The sequence below is a fragment of the Bufo bufo genome, chromosome 1, assembly GCF_905171765.1.
Source record: "Bufo bufo chromosome 1, aBufBuf1.1, whole genome shotgun sequence".
Taxonomy (NCBI): Eukaryota; Metazoa; Chordata; class Amphibia; order Anura; family Bufonidae; genus Bufo; species Bufo bufo.
Window position 1 is genome coordinate 579,816,886 of NC_053389.1, and position 27,311 is coordinate 579,844,196.

Here is a 27,311-nt window from a genome sequence, read left to right on the forward strand (position 1 = left end):
AAGAGGAGTGAGTGACTCTAACAGCCCAGGTGTCAGAAATAAAGGTTATACTCTCTGTCTTCTGCGGCCCTGGCCCTGCCTGCAAGCTGCACTGCACATGGTGATGGCATCCATACAGGAGCAACAAGACGACATTACTGTATGGGGGCCACAAGATATTATTATACTGATGGCGGAGGGGTTACAAATTGTTGTCCCATACAGTATAATGTCACCTTGTGGCCCCCTTACAGTATAGTTCCTTAGTCCAGACAGTATAATGTCTCCTGGTGGCCCCATGACTCTTGTGGCCCACTGCCTGCCGAGCGGCCAGCCCATATAGTATATAATGTCTCCTTGTGGCCCGCTGCCTCCCCATGCAGTATATAATGTCTCCTTGTGGCCAGCTGCCTGCCCATACAGTAAATGTCTCCTTGTGGCCCGCTGCCTGCCCATACAGTATATAATGTCTCCTTGTGGCCCCCATACAGTATAATATCTTCTTGTGGCCCCCATACATTATAACATCTCCTTCTGGATGCCCCAGTGCCCCCATACAGTATAACGTCTCCTTGTAGCTGCCCCCTACAGTGTAACGTCTCCTTGTGGCTGCCCCCATACAGTGTAACGTCTCCTTGTGGCCGCCCCCATACAGTATAATGTCTCCTTGTGGCTGCCCCCTATACAGTATAACGTCCCCTTGTGGCTGCCCCATACAGTATAACATCTCCTTGTAGCTGCCCCCATACAGTATAACGTCTCCTTGTGGCTGCCCCCATACAGTGTAACGTCTCCTTGTGGCTGCCCCCATACAGTATAATGTCTCCTTGCGGCTGCCCCCCATACAGTGTAACGTCTCCTTGCGGCTGCCCCCCATACAGTGTAACGTCTCCTTGTGGCTGCCCCCATACAGTGTAACGTCTCCTTGTGGCTGCCCCCCATACAGTGTAACGTCTCCATGTGGCTGCCCCATACAGTATAACGTCTTTTTGTGGCTGCCCCATACAGTATAACGTCTCCTTGTGGCCCCAAGTGTTTTTATTCTCTAAATGGGTATTTATTATTTATTGCGATATATATATCTTTATTTTCGATAAATTTCTTATCGTGGGAATATAATTGATATCGCCCAACCCTAACTGTGTATGTGTGTGTGTGTATATATATATATATATATATATATATATATATATATATATATATATACACACACACATCGGGCCATGCAGCTCCCTCTTCTTTAGCAAATGCATTCACAGACCCCTCCTGCTGGTGTCATATAATGCCATTTAATATGTAGAGGACAGTCCCTGTTCTGACCCCCGAGAGAGGGGTTTGGCTGTGGGAAGGCCTCCCTGTGGTGGGCTTGGAAAAGTCCTACTCTGGAGGAAATGTGACGTAGCCCAGGATCCCACATCCACAGTTGCTGGAATATTTTTTATTTTTTTTTCCTTTTAATGTGAATGTAGAACAGTTCCCCCATCCATATTTAATTGCTGGCTCCTAGGTCTGGGAATAATTTCTCAACGCCTCTTTTATATATGAAATGTGCATTATATATGTTTGGGGAGGACAACCTGATGTGTATAGCAGTTTCACCTGATGAAAATTGACTAAATTTTTTCTGTGTAAATAGATGGAAGAAAAGAAGAAGAAAACAGAACGAACCGACCATTGGTTGCACCCGGTAAGCAGTACTGCATTCAGTATACCGTCATTTACGCTTAACCCTTTCACTACCAATGATGTATGTCATATATCTTGACTTGTAATTATTTACCAGGCTAGAATGTAAAGACTAGAGCTTAGATCGTGATATCACTAAAACCATAATTTTTTTTGTATTTCACAAGATACCAGGCTTGAAGTTGGGGAGCAAGATGAAAAGGTTTACACAATTACCTGATTTTAAGCCTATGTAAAGGAGGGGAGAGGGTAGAATATACATATGACATCAGGGAGGAAATCTATTACTGCACGTTGCTATGCCTGAAATCACAACATAGAACAAAACATGCAATGCAACAGCTCTCTGCAAACCAAATAAAGTACAAAAATGCATAATAATTGCTAATGATATGCTTATAAATTAGAGATGCTTGACAAATACATCTTGTACATGTATGGTGCTGGTAGGGTCTTTAAACATGGCGCTTGCTCGCGCATGCAGAGGGTGCCATAGACAGCGGGTCTTTGCTGTTTCAAATAGCAGAGGCCCACGGCTAATGTCCGCGACCAACAATAATGCAGATCGCGGTCATTACAGCCTTTAGGTGCCGTGTTCAAGTGTTATCACGGCACCGAAAAATCTGGAAGCGTGTGCTTCCGGGTTAAGACCGCCATCCCTGTGCGGCGATCTAATGCGCTGAGTCGCTCTGAAGAGACAGAGCGTATTAGAGCTACAGTTGGACAGCAGGTGGCAGGCCAAAATAGGAGATCAGCAATTAGAGATTTTACTATACAAAAAAGTAAAGAAATGTAAAAAAAATTATAAAAATGTAAATCCCCTTTCCTTAAAATACAAAAATACACAAATAATAAAAAATAAAAAAATTTCGCCGGCGTCACCATGTCTAAAAACTCCTGGAAAAAGTCGGAAAAAAGTGTCAAAATGACAGATTCTCCATTTTTTCATCAATTCACTTACCCCAAAAAATGAAGGAAATGTGATTAAAAAAAACACACACTCCAAAATAGTATCAATTGAAACTACAGATCATCCCGTTAAAAAATTAGCCCCCACACAGCTCAGACAAAGTTTTCAAATTTTAATTATTTTTTTCAGTATTTAACTGTTAGGATACCAGCGACTAGGGATCGACCGATATAGATTTTTTAGGGCCGATACCGATACCGATAATTTGTGAACTTTTAGGCCGATAGCCGATAATTTATACCGATATTCTGGGAATTTTCATTTTTGAGAAAAAAAAAAATTCCTACACAAATCTGCTGAAAATTAATATGTTTATTGTTAATGTGTATTTTTTTGTTTATTGTTAATGTGTATTTTTATTTTTATAAATCTTTTTCATTTATACTTAATATTTTTGTGTTTTTTTTTTTTTTACTAACTTTTAACCCCCTTAGGGACTAGAACCTTTGTCCTATTCACCCTGATAGATCTCTATCAGGGTGAATAGGATCTCACACTGTCCCTGCTGCTCTGTGCATAGTGCACACAGCAGCATGGAGCTTACCATAGCAGCCAGGGCTTCGATAGCGTCCTGGCTGCCATGGTAACCGATCGGAGCCCCAGGCTTACACAGCTGGGGCTCCGATCGGAGGAGCAGGGGAGAGGGGATCCTGTGGCCACTGCCACCAATGAGTAATACTGGGTGGGGGGGGGGGGGGGGGGGGCGCACTGCGCCACCAATGTTTTTACTATTGGCCGGGATGGGGGTGGGGGGCGCACTGCGCCACCAATGATTAATACTGGGTGGCTTGGGGGGGCACTGCGCCACCAATGAAGATAAGTCTCTCGATCATTCATATACAGGAGGCGGGAGCTGGCTGCAGAATCACATAGCCGTCTCCCGACCTCTATCAGCGGTAGCTGCGATCCGCGGCACCTGAGGAGTTAACTACCGCGGACCGCAGCTATTGCTCATAGAGGTCGGGAGCCGGCTATGTGATTCTGCAGCCAGCTCCTGCCTCCTGTATATGAATGAATGAGAGGCTTATCTTCATTGGTGGCGCAGCGGCCACAGCCCCTCCCCTCCTCTTATGTTCTATCCCCTCATTGGCGGCAGCGGCAGCAGCAGCACAGGGGGAGGAGACACTGCTTCCTTCTCCCCTGTGCTGCGGAGGGAACACAGAGAGCGCTGAGAGCAGCGCGTTCTGTGTTCCCCATACGTTATCGGTATATCGGCAAAATTGATGCCGATACCGATAACGTTCAAAATCCTCAATATCGGCCGATAATATCGGCCAAACCGATAATCGGTCGATCCCTACCAGCGACATACAGGTACATCGCTGTATACACCCAGTCCCCGAGCAGAATCCCTTTGTGACCGGGGTACGATGGCTGCTCTGCATGGCAGGCAGTCATCTTTCCTACGGGCACAGGGAGTTTTTCCCGCCCCCCCTGCAGCCCCGGTCATTGCCAGTGGCCGGTTTCTGCAGACCGGCCAATCGCAGCTCTGGGTGTTTTTTTTAACCATTCATGGAACTGCAGGGGGTTGTACAGTGGTGACTGGTGCTGAACTGGTCAGCACCAGTCTCCCCCCTAGGTCAGGCAGGGGACACCAGTGTTTGCTGTCCCCTGCTTGCACTGCGATTGGCTGGAGCAACGCTTTACAGTATTCCAGCTCTGCACCACTTTTTCTGCGTGCGAGCTGTGACCGCCAAGTGGTGTTCAGTGCATACCTGCCTGATCAGCACCTGGGGATTATTCTTAGCTTTTTTTTTTTTTTTTTTTTAAAAAGAAGAAATTTGTTAGTATTTTATTTAAATACATGTGTTCTATATTATTTTATATATAGATAGATTGATAGAGAGATATATAGATATATGTATATTTTTAGCCAGTGTTCACTTTAACACTGTAGTGAATTTTTATACTACAGTTTTTGCACGCATCGCTGCTCAGTGGTTGCAAAATGCACGTACGCAGATGGTGCAAAATTCTTAACTGACACTATCTGAAATTATGTATGAGAGAGATATAGTGGTAGTTATAAATAAAATCTAACTGCAGTTCTTTTTTCACAAAAATGTAAAAAAAAATCCAAAATGTGCAGATTGTGCGTGCTGTAGAGCACCGATCAGTAGAGTGCTCATCTACATCTGCACATTTTTTTTTTTTTACATTTGTGTGAAAAAAGAACTGCAGTTAGGACTATACATATATATAGGAATTTTGAATGAACGCACCATATGCGTACGTGCATTTTGCAACCACTGAGCACCGATCAGTAGTGTCCATTACTGATTGCGTCTGCTCAGTTTGCACTGCAAGTTTTTTGTTTGTTTTTTTGCAGAAGACTTTTTTTTTTTTCTCCAAAATTTAATTTCAAATTTATTACAAGCCCCTTCACGTGTGAAAACACTACATACACACCCCTCACACTAAATAAAGGTTTACACATTTCACACATCACACCCCAATAAAATAAAAATGGCCAGTCAGTCCCAACGAGTATACTCAGCTGAAGAGGCATAAGCCATGCATGCCTCAGATACTGAGACTGCTAGTGAGGGAGAAGAGGATGCCACTTTCCTTTACTCCTCTACCCACTCATCATCCGCTGATGAGGGACCCTCTAGAAGGCGCCCCAGAACAACAGCTGAGGCAGCCCCCCAGAGTGAGCCCACATGGACCCCACCCCTTGAGAATTATGAGCCCCAAATTCCTGAGTTTGTGGGAAGCTCCAGAATTCAGATTGTGCAGGCTTCACAGATATAGATTTTTGTTTTTAAATCTTTTTCTCAGAAAATTTTATAAATTTGATGGTGACCCAAACAAATTTAGACGCCTAGCAATTTTTTTCCTAAAACCCCACAACGCCATATGCTAGACCCCAGGGTTGGACCCCAGTAAATGCAGCAGTGATTATGACCTTTTTGGGGGCACGTGTTGCATATGTGCTTTGTTAAAAAAACAAAGATTGATCAGTATTGGAGTGCGGATGTCTTGTACCACACTCCATGTTACAGTAATACCATGGCCCGTAATCGATTCCAATCAATACTTACGTTTTTGCATTACAACGATAATGCACAGTGCCCACCCCATAATGACCCCGCATTTGACCGTCTGTTCAAAATTAGCCCCGTCCTTGACCTCTTCAACGCAAAGTTTTCAGAGGTTTACACCACAGAAAAAAATGTCTGCATAGACGAAACCCTGTTATTTTTTAAAAGGAGGGTAAGATTCCACCAGTATCTGCCCAGCAAGCGAGCAAGGTATGGCATAAAACTGTATATAAAATCTGTGAGAGTAGCTCTGGGTACGCTCACAAGTTCTGGGTTTATGACGGGAGGGACACCTGGATTGAACCCCCAGAATGCTATTTAGATCTAGAGGCCACACAAGAACATTCCTACAATTTCAGTACTTCTGCACATTACGGTGCCCGAGTTGTACCAAGGCAACATTTCCCTGGTGAAGTCCCCCAAACATTGAGGAAAGGAATGACCCAAAAAAATATGCAGGGTGTGTTTCAAAAGGAGGATAAGGAAAGACACCATTTACCATTGCGAAACCTGCCCTTAAAAACCTGGCCTGTGCATGCAGGAGTGTTTCAGAATCTCTCACTCATCCATGGAATAATAATTAAATTTCATCCCTGATGTAGTTTTACCACCTTTATATCTCTGATTTAGTCCACATAGCTTACATATCCACTTTTCACCAACCAGCACATATTCATTTATGTGAAACACCTGTTGGGTCGAAAGTGCCCTTTCCACCCCTTAAAATGTTCGTACGGAGGTGTACTTTCCAAAATGGGATCACTTCTCAAGTAATATTTCAAGGTGTGTTGTGAGCACTTTGACCCATCAGGCGTTTCACAGAATTAGGAAACACTTGGCTGTGAAAATGAAAAATTTAATTTTTTTCCAGAAAAAGTTGCTTTACACACACATTTTTCACTTTCACAAGGGGGTAACAGGACTAAATGCACCCCACATTTTGTTACCCATTTTCCCCCCATTCAGGAAACACCCCATATGTGCTTGTAGCCTGCTGTATGGGCACAGAGCAGGGCTCTAGAAGCAAAGTGCAAAATATGGATTTTGCAGGCCTGAATAAACAGACATGGATTTTAGGTGCCATGTCGCATGTTAATAATTCCTGAGGTCCCCAAAAATTAAAAACCCCAAGGGGTGTAGTTTCCGGAATGGGGTCACTTTTTGGGGGTTTCCACTGTAGGGGTACCTCCAGGGTGTCTTCATATGCGACATGGCTCCCAAAAGCCAATCCTGCAAAATCTGTCCTCAAAAAGCCCTATTGCGCTCCTCCCCTTTTGAACCCTGCCATGCGCTCATGCATCTGGGTTGTTTTTTTTTTTGGGGGGGGGGGGGGGGGGTAAACTGCAGAATTAGGGTAATAAATAATGAGATTTATTTTCCTTTTAACCCTTGCTATGTATGTTACAGCAAAAATGGAAGAAAATGGAAAATCTGAAATTTCACCTCCATTTCCCTTTAATTCTTATGGAACACCTCAAGGGTTAACAAAGTTTGTAACATCAGTTTTGAAGGGTGTAGTTTCTAAAATGAGGTAATTTATGGGTAGTTTACAGTACGTAAGCCCCTCAAAATCACTTTATAACTGAATTGAATTGGTGCTTAAAAAATATGGTTTGGGAAATTTTGTTGAAGTCTAACATTCTAACAAAATAAAATGACATTTACAAAATGATGCCAACATAAAGTAGACATGTGGGGAAAGTTAAGTAATAAAACAGAAAGTGACACCTCATAAAATATTTAAAAGTTGAGAAATTTAAATTTTGAAAATAGCAAATTTTTCCAAGTTTTTGCTTAACTTGGGATTTTTTTCATAAATTGAGGTGAAAATATATTGACTCAATTTTATGACTATTATGTACAATGTGTCACGAGAAAACAATCTCAGAATGGCTTGGATAAGTAATAGCGTTCCAAAGTTATTACCACATATAAAGTCACACATGTCAGATCTGCAAAAACCGGCCTGGGATTTAAGGTGAAAAGTGGCTCAGTACTGGAAGGGTTAAACATATAAAACCTATACATATGTGGTATCCAGGGCTGTGGAGTCGGTAGATAAATGCTCCGACTCCTCAGTTTTTGGTACTTCCGACTCTCCGACTCCTCTGTATTTAATATGCAAGCAGCAAATGTATTTTATACATTCCTTGAAGGAAAGAAAGGCAACATACATGTCATTACCGCAGAAGTACTGGCTAGGAAGCTGCTGCCTTCTCCTTTGTGTGCTGATCTTCTGCTGAAGATAGGGCAGTGGGGGGATCCAGGAAGGGGAATAGTCATGTTTTAAAGTTTAAGCTAACAATCTGAGTTTACAAGTTTTTATAGCCTTATCTGAATGACAGCAGTTTTTCAAATGGTTTACAGCTTCAGTCTTGAACTATTGACTACCCATTCCCGTCACTTATACAAGTGTCTAGTCCTGCAAAAAACATATTTACTTAATCAGTTATCAGTGAGAGGCTAGGTTAACCATGGGCGTTGCGTTCCCTGTAACAGCGGAACACAACACAATGGAAAGTATAAGTATTGCCGCTCCTTAACTGTGCGCTGCGTGCCATATAGCGAAGCATATGAAAAACATGCTTCTTCATGGTCACGTAACGTGTTCGTTTTGCGGTAACGTGACGCCCTGCATGCATTGGCCTTTAATCTTACAGTAGAGAAGTACTGTATTTTTCACAAAAGTGGGGGAAAACTAGCAGTGCGTCTTATGGGGGCGAATGCTGCGACCGTCCAGTGAATAGGCTGAGAGGGAGGAGGGGCTGGGGGCCGGCATCTGTTTATGTAATGGCAGCGGGGCCCGGTGCAGTCACTGTATTCTACTACACTGGGCCCCACTCACTGTAGTATACGGTAATCATATCTAACTTGTGGGTATTGTTAAAGTATTCCAATCCTCTTAAATCTAGCGCTCTACTACTTACTACTAACTTCTTGGCAGTCAGGAGACCGGGTGGGCGCTCGTAGCGTAGCTCACTACGTCACGCGCCTGCTCCGCCCACTTTATGAATGAAGCAGGCACCGGGCCCCGCTGCCATTACAGAAACAGATGCTGGCCCCCATTCACTACACAGGGACACAGTTATGGGGGGGGGCATCTGTGGATGACACATAAGATAAGATGCTATATATGTGCCATCCACAGATGCCCCCACAATGATCCTCCATAACGGTGCCATCCACATATGCCCCCATAACGGTGCCATCCACATATGCCCCCATAACGGTGCCATCCACATATGCCCCCATAACGGTGCCATCCACATATGCCCCCATAACGGTGCCATCCACATATGCCCCCATAACGGTGCCATCCACATATGCCCCCATAACGGTGCCATCCACATATGCCCCCATAACGGTGCCATCCACATATGCCCCCATAACGGTGCCATCCACATATGCCCCCATAACGGTGCCATCCACAGACCACCATTAGTTCAAAACCCACCAAAAGCACACCTTTTGGTTCAAATTTTTTTTTTTCTTATTTTCCTCCTCAAAAACCTCAAAAATACGGTAATTAATTAAAACTTTTTGTGAATTGGGACATTTAAACTTGCTTTTTTTTTTTTATTTATTCCAATTTAAGTCTAGTAGGAGTCGGAGTCGGTTCATTTTTTGCCGACTCCAGGTACCCAAAATTTACTCTGACTCCACTGCCCTGGTGGTATCGTTGTAAACGTTCTGACCCTTAGAATGAATTGCACAGGCCAGTTTTGCCGCATAGGGGCAAAACTGTGGAGGAATTGTGGGTTTTTTTTCCCACCCAATTTGGAATTTGTTTCCCACTTCCCACTACATTGTAGGCCATATTAAATGGTGGCATTAGAAAGTACAACTTGTCCCTCAAAAAACAAGCCCTCATATGGATATGTGAGCAGAAAAATAAATAAGTTATGGCTTCAGGAAGACGGGGAGAAAAATTAAAACGCAAAAAATTTATGGTATCCTAAGGGTCTAGACTCGTCCATGTTCTGTCTGCTTAAAACTGACGATTTTCCATCTATGTTGAATGAATATTTATGTTCAGTTTCAGTTTTTTCCCTTCTTTATAGCATCTGTATGCAATCTGTTTATCGCCTGTATATAAAAAAAAATATGTAAGACTGCCCAGTCTTCTAGTAACCATCTGTGAAAAACAGACCACACACGAATGGCACAAAGCATGGGTCCTTTGACTTGAATGGGCAAGTCTAATGTCAAAATCAGTCCAAAAGATTTCATGTTGCAATAACATGAGGAATAACAGTATCTGGCCATTATATGACTTGTGTTCTGCATTTTTCCCCACTGCAGACTGTCAGTTCTCCCTAAGCTGGTGGGTGGAGAATAGTTGCTATGATGTGTCTCATAGAATGGACATAGTAAAAACAGGAGACTCTGCTCTCTAACACTCTTATTCTCAGAAGCACCATATAGGACATTTTAGATGTACTGAGCAGTATAGATGAGAATAAAGCACTTTGAAGTTCTATTGATGGTCCATGAAGAAAATCTAACATGTGGATTGGTCCACTAACTTTAAAGGGCAGTGTTAAGTCTGTGTGTTGTCCGTTCTAATTTCGGACAGCATACAGATTTGAAAATGGCTTGTCTGAATGAGCCCTTAGACATAAAGAGAGCCTTTCCCCTCTCCTGAAATCAGTCCTTTTACATCGGGAATGCAAGTAGTTACTAACAATTCTGCAGCATCTATTCTTATGACTCTATGCTGTGCCATTCCTGTATTATTCCTGCTGGAAGATTGTGCAGGAGCACCCCCCCTCCCCTTCCCCCCACACACTGGTAAAACCCATCTGTACAACATACAGACATAACAATAGATGCTCCAGAATTGTTATTACATGGTGAAAGCCAGTTGTTGCTAAACAAGACCTGTCAGGAGAGGTGACCGGAACTGACAATTAGCGATGCACATCTTTTATTTCGTAGGTTTTGCAGATTTTATTGCAAAATTTAAGGCACCCATGAACACTCATTGGCAAAAAAAATAACGCACCCATATAGAAATTGTTGGGTAATGTACCTCTTGGTTAGATATTGTTGACTGTTAGACATGGCCCTACGACGCATTCAAAGACATTTTGCCCAGTTGACAGACTTTAAGAAGGACGACTATTGGACTGAAAGAAGCAGGATAGTTGTTTCATCGAACTTCCCACCATTTAGGTCGTTCTGACCTAGATGTCAGGATGTGTCAGGAGCAGTGATTATGTGAGAGCACACGGCGAACAGGCTTCAGATGGCACAGACAGACCACCTGTAGAGAGGATCCTTTGATCTGCTGACAAGCATGAGCAACTCCTAACAGTTTCATTGTCCACCATCTGCACCTTCATTACACACCCGTCTCTCTGCCCGGACCATTTTCAGGCACTTAGGAGAAAGAAACTTGGTTTCACGGCGCCCATTACATGGCTTGCCATTGACAGCCAGCCACCTCTACCTTCATTTGCAGTGGTTTCATGAATAAGAAACCTGGTCTGCTTTGGACTGGATCTGTATCATCTTTAGTGATTAAATCCAGGTTCTGTTTGGGATTCCACACGGTTGAGTTAGAGTATGGAGGCCTCGTAGTGACAACAAAATCTGCCTTTGCTGTGGAGTAATGATCTGGGGAGCCATCGCATACAATAGTAGGTTATCCCTAGTAGTGATACGAGGTACACTAACCGCTCAGTGATATTCGCAGAACATCCTATGGCCACATGTATTACCTCTCTCGCATGGCTTTTATCTGGCATTTTTTCAACTGGATCGGTTTCCCAGGAATGTCTCCACCAGATTGCAGCACTTTATTGGCATCCAAGGTCACCAGATTTAATAAGATGATCATTTATGGGACCAGCAGGATCTATAGGCCCAGCTGCAACATCTGTGGGGAAAATGTGCCACAGGATACCATAAAGAACCTGTATGCCCCCATATCCAACTTTATATCATCTTATGTCCAGGCTAGAGTATGCCCATCAGGGCCCTAGAGCCTCCTTTCAGTTGTAGTTTTCCCCCGAAAAATTATCCTTTCTCTTTAATCTTGTAATCGCTTATATATGTTTTCATTACATTCACACGTAGAACATTTCAATTCCATTCTGACACACTTGGTTCTTTTTGGCAGTGAGTGCATTTAAAGGGGTTGTCCCATGAAAAATATTCTACACTTTTCAAACTAGCGCCTGCATCTGAATACTTTTGGAATTGCATGTAATTGAAAATTTAGCATAGTCACTGAGTTATTCAATAAAATGTACCTGTATAGCGCCACCTGCAGTTATATATTTTCTTCTTATTTCTTTAACCTGCTCACTGAGAAGGTCGCACATGCTCAGTTTGATTTTTCCATCTGCCTCCTGAGCTGTGATAGGGAGAACATGGACACGCCCCCTTAGCTGCAGCAGAGAAGACACTCCCCTTCAGCTGTCAGCTTGATATAAATCTACCAGAGCAATGCATGTGAAGATCTCTGGATCCATGTGAGGTACAGGGCTGGTTCTAGCTTTGTTAGAAAGAGATTGTCATATACTATATGATGTCTGATATTCATTTTTTACATTAGTCATGGGATAACCCCTTTAAAGTGCTGGGTTGCATTATTACAATGTGTAAGGTATCTACGACCAGAATATATATGGGCATGGGAGTATGTCCTTCTCACAAGACGTTTCTGTGATGAATTTATCATGAGGAGAATATTTGAAGTCTGTTTTGCTTGAGTCTGTGTTTTTTAGTTTATGCCACATTTATCAAATGTCACAGGTTGTTTGATAAATTTGGCTTGTCCTTAAACCTTACACTTCTGTCTAGAGAAGCTACTTCAGTTTTCCTACTCCACCCTTCTAGTGGAGTGAGATTGCGACTTTAAAAAAAAGTTGCAATGATAAATCTGGAGTGAAACTCATTAACATAGCTAACCACACCCACTTTCCCACCCATTTGACAAAACTGGAGTGAATGGAGTACAAATGCAAAAAGTCGCAATATTTTGTGGAAGTGAGTGTAAAAAGTTGCAAATGTTTGCGCAATTGCTTAACTTTTGTGCGAGCGAGTGCAAAAAAGTCGCAAAAGCCCTATTTTGCAACTTTTTAATGCCAGAATTCTGGAGTGAAGGTATGATAAATCAGGGCCTCTATGTGTAGTGGACTTTGTGTGTGTGTGTGTACAATTCTGTGTAACCGGTGTCCTCCTTAGGATACGACCACATGGTGTAGGGCTGCAGTAAACTATCATATGAGAAATCGAGTATTCTAACGATTTATTTTTACGATTAATCGATTACTCTAATAAGAAAAAATGAATTAATAGACTGTTTTCCTTTTATAAAAACTCATCAGACCCCCTGCCATCAGTCTCCGACACCCTTTGTTCCCCCCTGTGCGATCAGCCCAAGTGCATCAGTTCCCCCAGTGCCATTAGCTCCACTTTTCCCCAGTGCCGTCAGCTCCCCCCCCCCGTGCCATTAGCTCCGTTCCCCCAGTGCCATCTCCACTCCCCCCGTGCCATCAGCTCCCCCCCCGTGCCATTAGCTCCGTTCCCGCAGTGCCATCATCTCCACTCCCCCTTGTGCCATCAGCTCTCCCCCTTGTGCTGTATATAATCACTTATAGACTGTGCACATACACTGTATGTAATCACCTATAGACTGTGTATAATCCGCTATAGGCAGTGGACTTGTGGTTTGCCCTTCATACCTGGTGGTGTACACAGGGGACGCGGTACATCCCGGGCTGCAGCTAATCATATGCACTCCCGGTTCCGTCCATTTCCGATCCACCGATATCCTGGCCTTACCTGATGGTCTCCGCGGCTGGAAGTTGCTGTGACTCGGCAACAGTCTCCAGACGACCAGCGTGCATGGGCCCGACTGCCAGAACTGCGCGTGCGCTCACAAGTCACGTGATGGTGCCTGAGGAGTGCCTATATCGGTTGTCTGAACTCCATGCACAGAAAGGGCCTTGTGTGGTTTAAAGCCGTCTCCAGGTATAAAGGCAGGGTATTATATGATGGTATGAACTGTGAGGCGCATGGCCCTAGATTGAGGCTTCCAATATCACATGACGCTATGATGTCAGAAGGTCCTTACAGCGGATGGAGTTTACTGCTGTATCCAATCCTTTCCTGTGTTGCGGGCCAGCTATCTAACATTGGTGGCCTATCCTAGCAATATACCACCAATGTGTGAGATGGGCCAACCCCTTTAATTACCAATACAGACCAACTAAACAATGCAGTCCTATTTACTTTAATTATAGCCCCCACGACTTATGCGTTGCAATTGTGGCCTGTAAATTACCACATTAAGTAGTAGTACATAAAAGAGGTCAGTAATTGTAATACTTATTTTATATTCACTCTTTTTTTAGGAGATTGTTGTGAAAATTATTACAAAGAAGTTGGGGGAAAAATATTACAAGAAAAAAGCTGTGATAAAGGTAACTTCTCATTGCATGGTGTAATGGCAGATTTTTATTTTTATTTTATTTTTTCAGGTAGGTTTTATTAATTTTTGAGTCAAAACAATACAGAAATACAAAATCCCCCTCTATGTCCCACGTGTGCAGTCCATTCCGTACATAGCATTCTCCATCTACAAGCTGTGTCGAGCTTGAAGTACCACTGTCCAGCAGGTTGGGTCCACTGTAGATTAAGAAGATGGCTACCATCCCCATTATTTACACATGACATCCCAAGCGTTTCTATACTAATACATGGCCACAGGAGGCAGATGGTTACACCAATCCTGATTGCCCTATAACTTGAACGATCCCAATATTGGATAAGTAGTGGTAGATGGCCTTCCCGTCTCCTTCCCCAGGAGGCAATTGATGAGACCTCCCCTACTTCTTCGTTACCTAGAATGGCAAATTGAAGTTGTCAATCCATTGTCCCCAGATATATCCAAATTTTTTGGGCAGTTCCCCTTCCAGATGTTTATTTTAAAAGGAACCTATCAGTAGCTTTGGGGCCACCAGGATGCACGTCTAAAGACGCCCCAGTGAAAGTCATCCATGTTAGGATTAGCTATAAAGAGAAGTTTCCACTTACTGCTCACAGGTTCTGGACAGTACCTCTCGCTTGAATGCATATGGTAATTGAAGTGAAATATGCTGTTTCCTGGCTTCATATGTGCCAGTGCCGCTGGAAAGGAGTCCCGGACTCTTTCTAGCTCATCCTGAAACACCTGGTTTTCACAGAGGCACAGGGGCGGACTGGGAACTTAAAGTGGCCCTGGAATTTTTTTTACTAAAAGTGGCCCCATATTTTAGGGGGGTCCAAAGTGACAGAAGGTGGGGTCAGACATATCATAGCGTAATATACAGTCCCAGCAGATTGATATACCACAGTGCAGCACAATAGCTGCCATTTCTGTCCTCCTCCTCCATTTGTCTCTGATTTAAGATATGGGGCAGGTGGCTTAGCAGCTGAATTAAGGAGGAAATGTGCGATTGCTGGCTGGGTACATAATACCCAATGCCTAATTCTCATAGCGTTACTGCTGAGAGCTCACTATGTACCTGGCCAGCGACTGAGAGGAGGGCTTCGACAGAGAGGAGGCCCACCGGGAAATTTCTCTGTAAGGTCTATGGCCAGTCCTGCCCTGCAGAGGCACCTTTAGATGACTACACCCTAGTTAGTGGTTTAGTGGCCCCAAAACTAGTGACAGGTCCCCTTTTAAGGCTCTGATTTGGTAGCCTGGATTCAATGGAGCATACTGTGATAAATGGTTGATGCTGATGGAGAACTAGACCTGTCCACACTAATACATGAATTTGTTTTTCTTTAGGAGGTGATTGATAGATTTACAGCAATAGTGAAGCTTATTGATTCAGGAGACAAGCTGAAGTTGGATCAGACACATCTGGAAACGGTCATCCCTGCTCCAGGTGAATACACTCTACGTCTGTGTGGTTACAGGCTATGCATACCCCAGCTTAGTTGTCTTCTTTTTCAGAATCTTCCACAGGGGTCTGACACCCCACCAATCAGCTGTTACCTTGTAGCTCTGGCTCCAGAGCTACACATCTCCATCCGTTATGTGGTGAATGGAGCTGATTAGTGCAGCACTGCTCTCATTGAAGGTAAATGGAGCAGCTCTGCAGTAACCAGCTCCATCCACTACACGATGGGTGGAGCAGTGTAGTTTTAGCGCAAAATATACACCCAAACCGGATGTCAGACCGCCACTGAGGATACATCCTCAATTGTTAAATCATGGAAAACCCCTCTTATTGCAGCCTGTTAATTGGGATCTACTGGGCAAACTTATCATTCTGGAAGTTTGTAGAACAATATAGACAAATGGTTATGTAACTTTTTTTTTGCCTTTAACTAGGGAAGCAAATTCTTATTTTAAATGGAGGATACAAGGGAAATTTTGGAATTCTGGAGAGTATAAAAGAAAAAAGCTTTTCTGCAACTATAGTCATTGACTCGGTAAGTAAACGTGACTTTTACTGTAACTGCATCGATGGTTGAAAGGCTTCCCACGTTTGCTATTGCACCCTAAGGGTATCGCCACAGATAGCAGGCCATCCGTAGCCGTATTGCTGCCGGCATTGCAGCGGGTCTTCTGCTGCTTTCACCATTTACATAGCAAAGGTTGAAAGCCGAAGGAAACCCCCGCAGCTCAAATTGACATGTGCGAATTGAAAACCTGCAGCTTGGGTCATTGGGTTTATTAAAAGAGCTCAGCGGTGAACTAGCAAAACCATTAACAGATTTATTTAACCAATCACTGGTAACAGGAGTCATCCCAGAAGATTGGAAATTGGCAAATGTTGTGCCCATTCACAAGAAAGGTAGTAGGGAGGAATCGGACATCAATAGTGGGGAAATTAATGGAAACCATACTCAGGGAGAGGATTGTGGAACATCTAAAATCCCATGGATTGAAAGATGAAAAACAGCATGGGTTTACTTCAGGGAGATCATGTCAAACTAATCTTATTGATTTTTTTTGATTGGGTGACTAAAATAATAGATGGCGGAGGTGCAGTAGACTCTAGACTTTAGTAAGGCTTTTGATACTGTCCCACATAGAAGGCTTATCAAAAAATGGCAGTCTTTGTGCGTGGACTCCCATATTGTTGAATGGATTAGGCAGTGGCTGAGGGACAGACAACAGAGGGTTGTAGTCAATGGAGTATATTCAGACCATGGTCTTGTTACCAGTGGGGTACCTCAGGGATCTGTTCTGGGACACATATTGTTTAATATCTTTATCAGCGATGGTAAGGCCTCGATGGTAAGGTGTGTCTTTTGCTGATGACACAAAGATTTGTAACAGGGTTGATATTCCTGGAGGAATACACCAAATGGAAAAGGATTTAGGAAAACTAGAGGAATGGTCAAAAATCTGGCAACTAAAATTGAATGTTGATAAGTGCAAGATAATGCACCTGGGGCGTAAAAACCCAAGAGCAGAATATAAAACCAGTGATACAGTCCTAACCTCAGTATCTGAGGAAAGGGATTTAGGGGTCATTATTTCAGAAGACTTAAAGGTAGGCAGACAATGTCATAGAGCAGCAGGAAATGCTAGCAGAATGCTTGGGTGTATAGGGAGAGGCATTACCAGTAGAAAGAGGGAGGTGCTCATGCCGCTCTACAGAGCACTAGTGAGACCTCATTTGGAGTATTGTGCGCAGTACTGGAAACCATATCTCCAGAAGGATATTGATACTTTGGATACTTTCTATTTTTCTATTCTACTCAACAGGCTTTCTCTGCAGCGTGTGGATGAGACTTGTAGATTTTCCACACAAAATTCCAGTGTGGAGAATTGGCAACATTTAGGCCACTTGTGGCTATATAGAGGTCTTCTAGATGCACTAGGAGGTAATAGCACATCCTGGTGATGGTGCGTCTAGCTGCGGAAATGACAGCCAAGCTGCTGGCCGAAGTCTGCTATGTTAAACAGCAGGCATCCTCTATCTGTGACATCTGGGTTGAAAGCTGAAAGCTATATAGTTGACATATGTAACGAAGGGTCCTGCTCTTGGCATGGTCTGCCATTAAAAATGCTGAAATATATTTACATTGCGGCAGCAGAGGGCATTGGTGTCTAGAACTCGGGTATAAGTATTATGCTCATCTAGGAATTAGTAAGCCACAAAGACTAAAATATCTGGAGGGTTTTCATCTCTTTTTGATTTTTCCAAAAGTATCAGTGTCAGAGGGCGATAAAGGTCACGTAAGACAGCATCAAGATGGCTGGAATATGGTTATGTATGACAGCTGTATATTTCGTAAAAAAAGATTTTGTTTGGGAAAGGTTTCTCCCTTTCATCCTAACATCATCCATTCTTAGCACTGCAGAAAACCATAAAACAATCATCTGCATGCCGCATAACATTTCTGAGCACAATTCTCATTAGATCTTAGAGAATTCATGACCAGAGGAGACTCCCCTTAAAAGGGTTGTCCAGCATTGAAATACTTTTGGGCAGCCCCATCCGTTCCCTGCCAGACTTGAGGATGGAAGCATACCTGCTTACTCCTCGCCACTAACTTCCATCTCCCTCGGTCCACCGCTATCCGGTACTCACTTGCCAACTTCTGGAATGGATAAGGGTCATGTGTGCCACTGCAGTGATTGTTCCCCAAGTGTGACCCATTAAAATACTGGAACTGAGCAGCGGGTAGCAGGTTAGTATACTTCCATCCAGGCCCAGTGGTGGGGGGTGCTGCCCATAAATTCCCGAAGGTGGACAATCTCTGTAAATTAGTGAGACATTCTCAATAAATGGAGTCCACAGTACCCCTAAGGTATTATTTCTCAATCTTTATAATTTGCTGTAAAGATCTCTTTATAGCACTTATTGATGTTAGACTTCACTGTGTCAGTAAAAACTTGTTAAATGAAGACTGGTGATTTTATTTAGAGGATTTGACCTGGTGCTGTGAAAGTTTGTGACATTTCCCGTATTCTCTGTTTACAGGGACTACTAAACGGCCGGAAGGTGGACATCTCATATGAGGATTTTTCCAAGGTGGCATGATCGATGTGACATTATCTGCCAGAAGCATATAAAACTCTACTGTGTCAGGGTTTTCAAATCATGAATCTTGTATATAGGATACAGGCTGAGGAGGATGGTATCCTGCTGTTTTTTTGTTTCAATTGCCCACTATTGGAAAATAGTTTTGTGGGATATCCAAAAATAAAGTTATTTTTACAAAAACAATAAGTGTTGTGCAATATGTTTTAACATCCTTTTACTTATGTTTTATTACAATAAATGGAGCATGGCGTGAGCATTGCTCCCTTAGTGTACCAGGTTTGGAGCTCAAAGTCTGCAGCAACCTGTGCCAAGAGACTTCCTGATAACTATAAAAAGAAGTTGTGCAAACAATGCATTTCTGAAGTCTTAAAAGAGGAGCAACCATCTATCCTGTCCGAGATGAAATTGTTTATCCAGGATAAGATTATATCGTCCCTAGCATCTCTGACTACTTCTAGTACGCCTATCCCGCCTGCCAAAAAACCTAGGTTATCCATTCAATCCTCCTCTGAGGCCGAGGACATTGATGAGGATACCTCTGCCTCTAGACGGGTACTTGATGAAGAACTCTTCTCAGAGGGTGAAATAGAAGATGATAAAAAATACTTTTTTGTCCTCGGATAAAATTGAAGATTTACTGAAAGCAGTTAGGTCTACCATGAGCATAGAGGATATTTCCAAACCTTGAACGGTACAGGACGAGATGTTTGAGGGTTTACGTACAAAAAGAACAAAAGTATTTCCCATCAATAAAAATATCAAAGAAATTATATTGGATGAGTTGATTGATCCTGAAAAAAGACTAGGGGTGTCCAAAGAATTCAGGAACAGACTACGATTCGAAACATCTGTAGTTCAAAACGGCTTTCCTGATGGCCATCACTTCTGCAAGACATCTAAGTCAGATACAAGCACTCTCCTGTAAAGAACCATATCTTAGAATATTTGAGGATCGAATTGTACTAAGACTAGATCCAGATTTTCTCCCCAAGGTGGTTTCTAATTTTCATCGTGAACAAGAGATAGTATTACCATCTGTCACCAGCCACACAGGAGAGGAGGTAGAAGAGAAGATGCAACTCCTGGATGTCAGAAACGCCATAATGCTGTATCTTGACGCAACAAAAAGTTTCAGAATAGATGATAATCTCCTAATCCAGTTTGGTGGCCGAAATAAGGGGAAAAAAACTTTCCAAAGCTTCGATAGCTAGGTGGATCACATCCACTATAGAATGTAGCTACTCTCTTCAGAACAAACCTTGTCCGGAAGGTATAAAAGCCTATTCTACCATGGCTACTGCCTCTTCTTGGGCAGAAAGAGCTGGTGTCTCACTAGACCAGATTTGCAAAGCGGCTACCTGGTCAACTCTAAACACCAATCTTACCGCCTCTGCAGATTTAGATTTTGGCCGAAAGATTCTCCAGGCAGCTTCCCACCCTATTTAAAGTATTTGTTAGTTCTCATTGTGGCCGTCATGGTGGATGGAATGGAAAACCGTAATTAGACTTACCGGTAATTCTGTTTCCTTGAATCCACCATGACTGCCCATATATTCCCTTCCCCAGAAAAAGAAATATATATATATATATATATATATATATATATATATATATATATATATATATATATATATATTTCTTTTTTGCATATATACACTGCTCAAAAAAATAAAGGGAACACTTAAACAACACAATGTAACTCCAAGTCAATCACACTTCTGTGAAATCAAACTGTCCACTTAGGAAGCAACACTGAGTGACAATCAATTTCACATGCTGTTGTGCAAATGGGATAGACAACATGTGGAAATTATAGGCAATTAGCAAGACACCCCCAATAAAGGAGTGGTTCTGCAGGTGGTGATCACAGACCACTTCTCAGTTCCTATGCATCCTGGCTGATGTTTTGGTCACTTTTGAATGCTGGCGGTGCTTTCACTCTAGTGGTAGCATGAGACGGAGTCTACAACCCACACAAGTGGCTCAGGTAGTGCAGCTTATCCAGGATGGCACATCAATGCGAGCTGTGGCAAGAAGGTTTGCTGTGTCTGTCAGCATAGTGTCCAGAGCATGGAGGCGCTACCAGGAGACAGGCCAGTACATCAGGAGACGTTAGGGAGGCCGTAGGAGGGCAACAACCCAGCAGCAGGACCGCTACCTCCGCCTTTGTGCAAGGAGGAACAGGAGGAGCACTGCCAGAGCCCCACAAATGTGCATGTGTCTGCTCAAACGGTCAGAAACAGACTCCATGAGGGTGATATAAGGGCCCGATGTCCACAGGTGGGGGTTGTTCTTACAGCCCAACACTGGCGCCCTGTGCTCTTCACAGATGAAAGCAGGTTCACACTGAGCACATGTGACAGACGTGACATAGTCTGGAGACGCCGTGGAGAACGTTCTGCTGCCTGCAACATCCTCCAGCATGACTGGTTTGGCATTGGGTCAGTAATGGTGTGGGGTGGCATTTCTTTGGAGGGCCGCACAGCCCTCCATGTGCTCACCAGAGGTAGCTTGACTGCCATTAGGTACCGAAATGAGATGCTCAGACCCCTTGTGAGACCATATGCTGGTGCGGTTGGCCCTGGGTTCCTCCTAATGCAAGACAATGCTAGAACTCATGTGGCTGGAGTGTGTCAGCAGTTCCTGCAAGACGAAGGCATTGATGCTATGGACTGGCCCGCCCGTTCCCCAGACCTGAATCCAATTGAGCACATCTGGGACATCATGTCTCGCTCTATCCACCAACGTCACGTTGCACCACAGAGGGTCCAGGAGTTGGCAGATGCTTTAGTCCAGGTCTGGGAGGAGATCCCTCAGGAGACCGTCCGCCACCTCATCAGGAGCATGCACAGGCGTTGTAGGGAGGTCATACAGGCACGTGGAGGCCACACACACTACTGAGCCTCATTTTGACTTGTTTTAAGGACATTACATCAAAGTTGGATCAGCCTGTAGTGTGTTTTTCCACTTTAATTTTGAGTGTGACTCCAAATCCAGACCTCCATGGGTTAAAAAATTTGATTTCCATTTTTTTATTTTTGTGTGATTTTTGTTGTTAGCAAATTCAATTATGTAAAGAACAAAGTATTTCAGAAGAATATTTAATTAATTCAGATCTAGGATGTGTTATTTTTGTGTTCCCTTTATTTTTTTGAGCAGTGTATTATTCAATAGAAGTCTCTATTTTGGTATGAAGTAATACTCAAAGGGGACACACATAATATTGCTCACCTACGGGGTAATTTGTAAAAGCACTGGGGGGAGGAGGGGTGGGGGCAATTTAAACTCTCTCTGTGTATTCCTGCCCCTACAGAGGTCAAGGGTTATCTCTCATTGTGGCCGTCGTGGTCGATTCAAGGAAACAGAATTACCGGTAAGTCTAATTACGGTTTTCACCTCTCAAAATTGAGTAGGTGAAATCTAAGAAATCTACTGTTGGCTCTGAAATCTGTGCTAATTTATTCAGCTCCCAGGGAAGGGGAACTTCCACCTATGAGACATTTTGTCTGTCATAGACACCTTTTTAGGTGGACTGTCCCACCATTAAATGCTATATTAATATAATTCAGCAGGAAAAACGTATTACTTTTATAGTTTACTCTCTGTTGCAGAAATGCTCCAGTTGCGATATATTCTCTTTACTTCATTATCATAGCGTCTCCGGCGTTCAGTTTGTATAGTAAAGTGCACGTCCTCCTACGGGCCTGAATTAGCATGGTCACACATGCCCTGCTGGATATTCTTTTAAAACGGTGGGCTGATAGCCAGTGGAAAATGTCTTCTCCTCTGTTCTCTTCTATGGAAAGCAGCTTGTACTGTGTTAGGACGCTCACACATGAGATGAAGAGAGAGTCCAACCATGCAGCTCTGCATACATCCAGCTTTGAGCTCTCTTCTATGCAGGTAAATACTCCAGGCTCTCCCTCTTCTTGTGTTATGGAGAGCTGGGCTTTCCCTCGGAAAAGACAGGCTATGTGGCTATTTGCCATTCTTTTCCTAGAGAAGAGGCAAAGGCAGTGATACAGGACAAACTACTGTACCTTTGCTAGCCATGGCAGTGAGAGATCTGCTGCAGAACGGCTGCCCCTGCAGAAAATCTAGCAGAGTAATGGAGAAAATGAATGGCAAGATCTTTTGATCCATGTTAGGTGCTGGCTTTTGGTTTGAATATGAAGATTGTCATGTCCAACATTATGTGTGATATAATTTTTTTTTTTTACATTAAAGGGGTTGTCCAAGTTATATTTATTGATGACCTATCCTCAGGATAGAGCTGTAAAGGAAGGACCGCCACTCGCGCTTGATTTTTTTATGCAGAATTTAATTTTAGTCACGTATTAATTCATAGTGCCGCGTTTCAGCACTCGAACGTGCTTTCATCAGACTGTCTAGTGTCATAGTCTGATGAAAGCACGTTCGAGTGCTGAAACGCGGCACTATGAATTAATACGTGACTAAAATTAAATTCTGCATCAAAAATCAAGCGCGAGTGGCGGTCCTTCCTTTACAGCTGTATCATTGGGACGCCCGCCCGCTGACACGTGCACCGCCGAACTACAAGGAGCAGTGCCAGCCATCTAATCTTACATGCACTATCCTCAGGATAGGTCATCAATATCAGACACCCGGCACCCCCGCTGATCAGCTGTTTTAACAGAAGGCGCGTGACGTGCCAGCGCTGCCTCCTCTTCATTGTTTACCTGCTCGTCTTTGCATCTACAGTGGTGAGCAGGTGTAATTACACCCAAGCCGTCCCATTCATTTGTATAGGAGCGATCCGTACCATTGAAATGAATGGGGCGGCTTGGTTGTAATTACACCTGCTCACTGCTGCAGATGCAACGGCGAGCAGGTAAACAATGAAGAGGAGGCAGCGCTGGTACGGCGCGCGCCTTCTCTTCAAACAGCTGATTGGCGGGGGTGCCGGGTGTCGGACCCCAGCCAATCTGATATTGATGACCTATCCTGAGGATAGGTAATCAATAAATATAACTTGAACAAACACTTTAATTGTGAAATAACTCCTTTAAAGGGATTGTTCAAGGGGATTGGAAATGCTGTAAAAAGTCAGAGTGCCGTCTTTTTAGCGCTGTAGCTCCAGTACCTGCTTTTTCCGATCCTTCACCGGAATGGAAGTGTGATGTGCTGTATACATGAACATGAGTGCTGATAGCCAATCAATGGCCTCAGTGGTGACGTGTGCATAAATGATGAGAATGGTGGCGCTGGAACTAGGACACTGACAAGGGTTTTTCTTTTTTCTTTCATGTTCAGCCCCTTTTATCAGACCCAGACAAACGCCTTAGTGGAATTCAATGCTAACATTATGGAAGCCTTTTGATCCCTTGATTATCCCATAGGTTTCTAGGGTAAATTTGTTTAATCCTTTCCACGGAGAAAAAATTGACAAGCTATTTTAAACGATTACAGAAATTTATATATTAAAGCAGCACAAGACCCATAATGTGACATGTAAGAGTTCCAAAAATATCAATAACAATTATATTTTGCTACTTGGTGGGTTAAATCTATTTCATGTGACAAATTGCACACTTGTATAGCATCCTATGGATCATCTGTGGACACCTGGGCAATAATATATTGAGCTTCAGCAGATAGTCACAGGAGAAAACATGTGAACAGAACACCAGATACCTGATGGATGCGTCGCCCTATATTTTACATCACAGATAAGTGTCATATTTTGTCATTTCAGTTTAGAAATCTTAATTCCTGTTTTTCTCAACACAAATAAACCAGAATGCTTCTAATAGTTTATATATTCAGCATGTATTTCTTATCTGCACAATTTATTTTACATCTTTATCTGTAACATTCTTCAAGGGAGTTTTAAGAAGCTGTACAGCTGAGGTACTTCGTAGTCTTTATGGTGTCCATCGATGAAACCCTTTCCACTGTTGTGTACAAACCAGCAGGTGACTTTGGTTCCTTCAATTCGGTTGTACTGGTATTCCTTCTGCACACCTCTGTGTAAGAGAATAAAGTCAGGTAATGCTGCGTGAGAGCAGTCCTTTCCCTTGTCCTACTAGGAGGATGCTCTTTCCCATGATATTTTAGATGACTTTTGTTAAGATCCTCTTATAGAGCTATATTATCTGGCTATCTCCTTGATGGAGGGCAACCCCTGTCACAACCCCATACTGTTAAATGGGTCAAAGACTTGGAAAAAGAGGCTACTTTATTCTAGAAACGATGCGACGTCTGACCATGGGCTGTTTCTGGTATTGCTGTTCTGCTCCATTCACTTAAACGGCCATGAGTTGCAATACCAGATACAGCGCATGGACAGACGTGGAGCTGTTTCTGGAACAACAGTATACTCTAATTTTTATTCTATTTTCTAGAAACTCCTTTAACCCCCACCCCCCTAATTGCAGTGTTTGTCAACGCCTGTCCTCATATGCCCCCAATAGGTTATGGTTTCAGGATTCCTTTACTATTGTACAGTTGATGTATGTATTCTCGGTGCCTTAGGTTTTACTAGAGGTTTTTTTTTTCTCTCGGTCTATGAGCTGAGCGCTGCGATTGGCCAGCGCTACAGCCTGGGAGAAGGAGACGCCGGCAGGCTCCACCCAGTTGAGCCGAACATATGAAGAGAACGGAGCGGCGCCCAGGTATAACAGTAAGTGCAGGGAGATCCCTGGGCGACGCTCTACATGGCTGTATAGTTAGTTTAGATTTTTTATTCTAGTGAAAGGTCCTCTTTAAGGCCTTGTACACCTAACCGTATCCATTTTGCTACCCGCACATGCTGCACTATTGTAGATATGCCTGTTCTTGTCTGCAATACCAACAAGTATAGGACACGTTCTATCTTTTTTTACGAAGCCACAGAACGAACATACAGATGTGGAAAGCATACTGTGTGCTGTCTGCATCTTTTTGCCCTATAGAAAGGAATGGGTCCATATCCGATCTTCAAAAAATGTGCATTGGATGCAGACAAAAAGAATAAACTGTCATGTGCACGGGGCCCTAAAGGAGTTATCCAAGTTCCCCATAGCACGGATGAAAACGACCGCATTGAGGGGGCAGCCAATAGCAGGTGGTGACAGGGACGAGCCTCCCTAGCGTCACCCACTAGGAAGGCTCGTGCCCGTCACCACCTGACGGGGTGATGCAGCAGCCGTGCCGGTATGAGAAGCGATGCATGTACCGAGAAGCAAGGTAAGTATAACCTCTGTGAGGGGCCTAGGCATATGAGGGGACATTATAGAACTTGGATAACCCCTTTAAAGTCTATGTACACATTTGTAGGCAATTTTTTTTATTTAGGATTGCATTTTACTCATTTTTGACTACAAATCATATTTTCAATTGGCCTTTATTAAAAATATTAAGCCATTCTGTCACAAAGGGTTAACTTTCACTTTGTGCCGGTCATTTAATAAACCTTATCTCTATACTACTAAGAGGTCCTAATCACTTCTCTTCTTGATAAGAATGTGGCTTATATAAGAACTGAGCTATAATGAGTGTTTATAATGTCAGAGAGCAGAGATGAGGAGCTCGTCAGCAACCCAACTGACGGAAAAAACAGAAGATCCACAGGCTGCTACTACAGCAGCTCAGCTCTGTACACAAAAAAAGGATTCCATATTTTTAATAAAGACCAATTGAAAAAATGATATTTTGCTCAAAATAAGTACAATGCAATAATAATAAAAGAAATACCCCTAAAGGTTTACATAGCCTTTAAGTACACTGACAGGAGTTGTTGGCATAACTTGGTCTTATGAGCAATCTATCACGCACTACCAGCTATTAGCAGAGGTGTAGTCTGTGCAGCGAACCATTGAAGAACTCATAGATCGTGAAAGATTGTAGCTAATGTCAGCCAGAGAATCCCTGGACTTATTTTATGGGTAGAGTACAGCAACTGATCACTCTCATAGGCTATCCATCCAGTAGATGATGCTTAAATGAAATCCTTTGTTATAAGCTAGGAGTTCTGGACTGGAGTCCTATGCCCATGTATGTCAGTGTTGTTTTATATGCTTTTACCTTGTTACAGTCAGCTGCTTTCCTTTAACATTCATGGTAGCAACTGGTTTCTCAGGATCAGTTCCAGATCGTAGATCATGGACACTGACTTCAGGTTCCTTCATAAACTGACCTAGATAAAGAGATGGAATATACACTTGATATATATATATATTTCAGCCACAGCATGAGATGTGAATACACTATTAGGCCTCCTGCCTATGACTGTATCTGTTTTGCGGAACATAAATGACTTTTCGTAGGCCCCATTGTAGAAATGCATAAGAATAAGTCATTTTCTATAATTTGTAGCACGGATGCGGACAGTATAGACAATATCCTTGTGCTCTCTGCATTTTTCGCAGCCCCATAGAAATGAATGGGTCCGCATTCAATCTGCAAAAGATGCAGGTTGGATGTGGACCGAAAATAGTCGTGTACAGGAGGACAATTTCAATTTCAGATAATATGATGCCACACTGCTTTACGCAAGTCTAGTCTTTATGGATGCATCACATCTCGGCTTTATCTACCTCTCACCTTGCAAGCATCTGCAAATCCCAGCTCAACGTAGGTCTAATGAACCAAAGGTACAGAATTGTAGGTCCCTATGATGCTGTT

The 27,311-nt window shown here is 43.1% G+C and overlaps 2 protein-coding genes across 3 annotated transcripts in view; one reads left to right on the top strand and one right to left on the bottom strand.

The window, feature by feature from the left end:
- Positions 1–18,862, top strand: part of KIN (Kin17 DNA and RNA binding protein) — a 38,321-nt gene extending 19,459 nt beyond the window's left edge. For both annotated transcript variants that reach the window (XM_040413302.1, XM_040413308.1), the window contains exons 9-13: positions 1,616–1,666; positions 14,046–14,114; positions 15,467–15,566; positions 16,016–16,116; positions 18,624–18,862. In XM_040413302.1, the coding sequence (XP_040269236.1) occupies positions 1,616–1,666; positions 14,046–14,114; positions 15,467–15,566; positions 16,016–16,116; positions 18,624–18,683 (381 nt within the window). In that variant the 3' untranslated portion in view covers positions 18,684–18,862. The remainder of the gene's footprint in view (positions 1–1,615; positions 1,667–14,045; positions 14,115–15,466; positions 15,567–16,015; positions 16,117–18,623) is intronic.
- A 5,238-nt stretch (positions 18,863–24,100) lies between these two features.
- Positions 24,101–27,311, bottom strand: part of ITIH2 (inter-alpha-trypsin inhibitor heavy chain 2) — a 47,193-nt gene continuing 43,982 nt past the window's right edge. Inside the window, exons 20-21 of the mRNA XM_040413309.1 lie at positions 26,712–26,823; positions 24,101–24,673 (exon numbers count right to left, since the gene is read on the bottom strand). Of these exons, the coding sequence (XP_040269243.1) occupies positions 24,526–24,673; positions 26,712–26,823 (260 nt within the window). The 3' untranslated portion in view covers positions 24,101–24,525. The remainder of the gene's footprint in view (positions 24,674–26,711; positions 26,824–27,311) is intronic.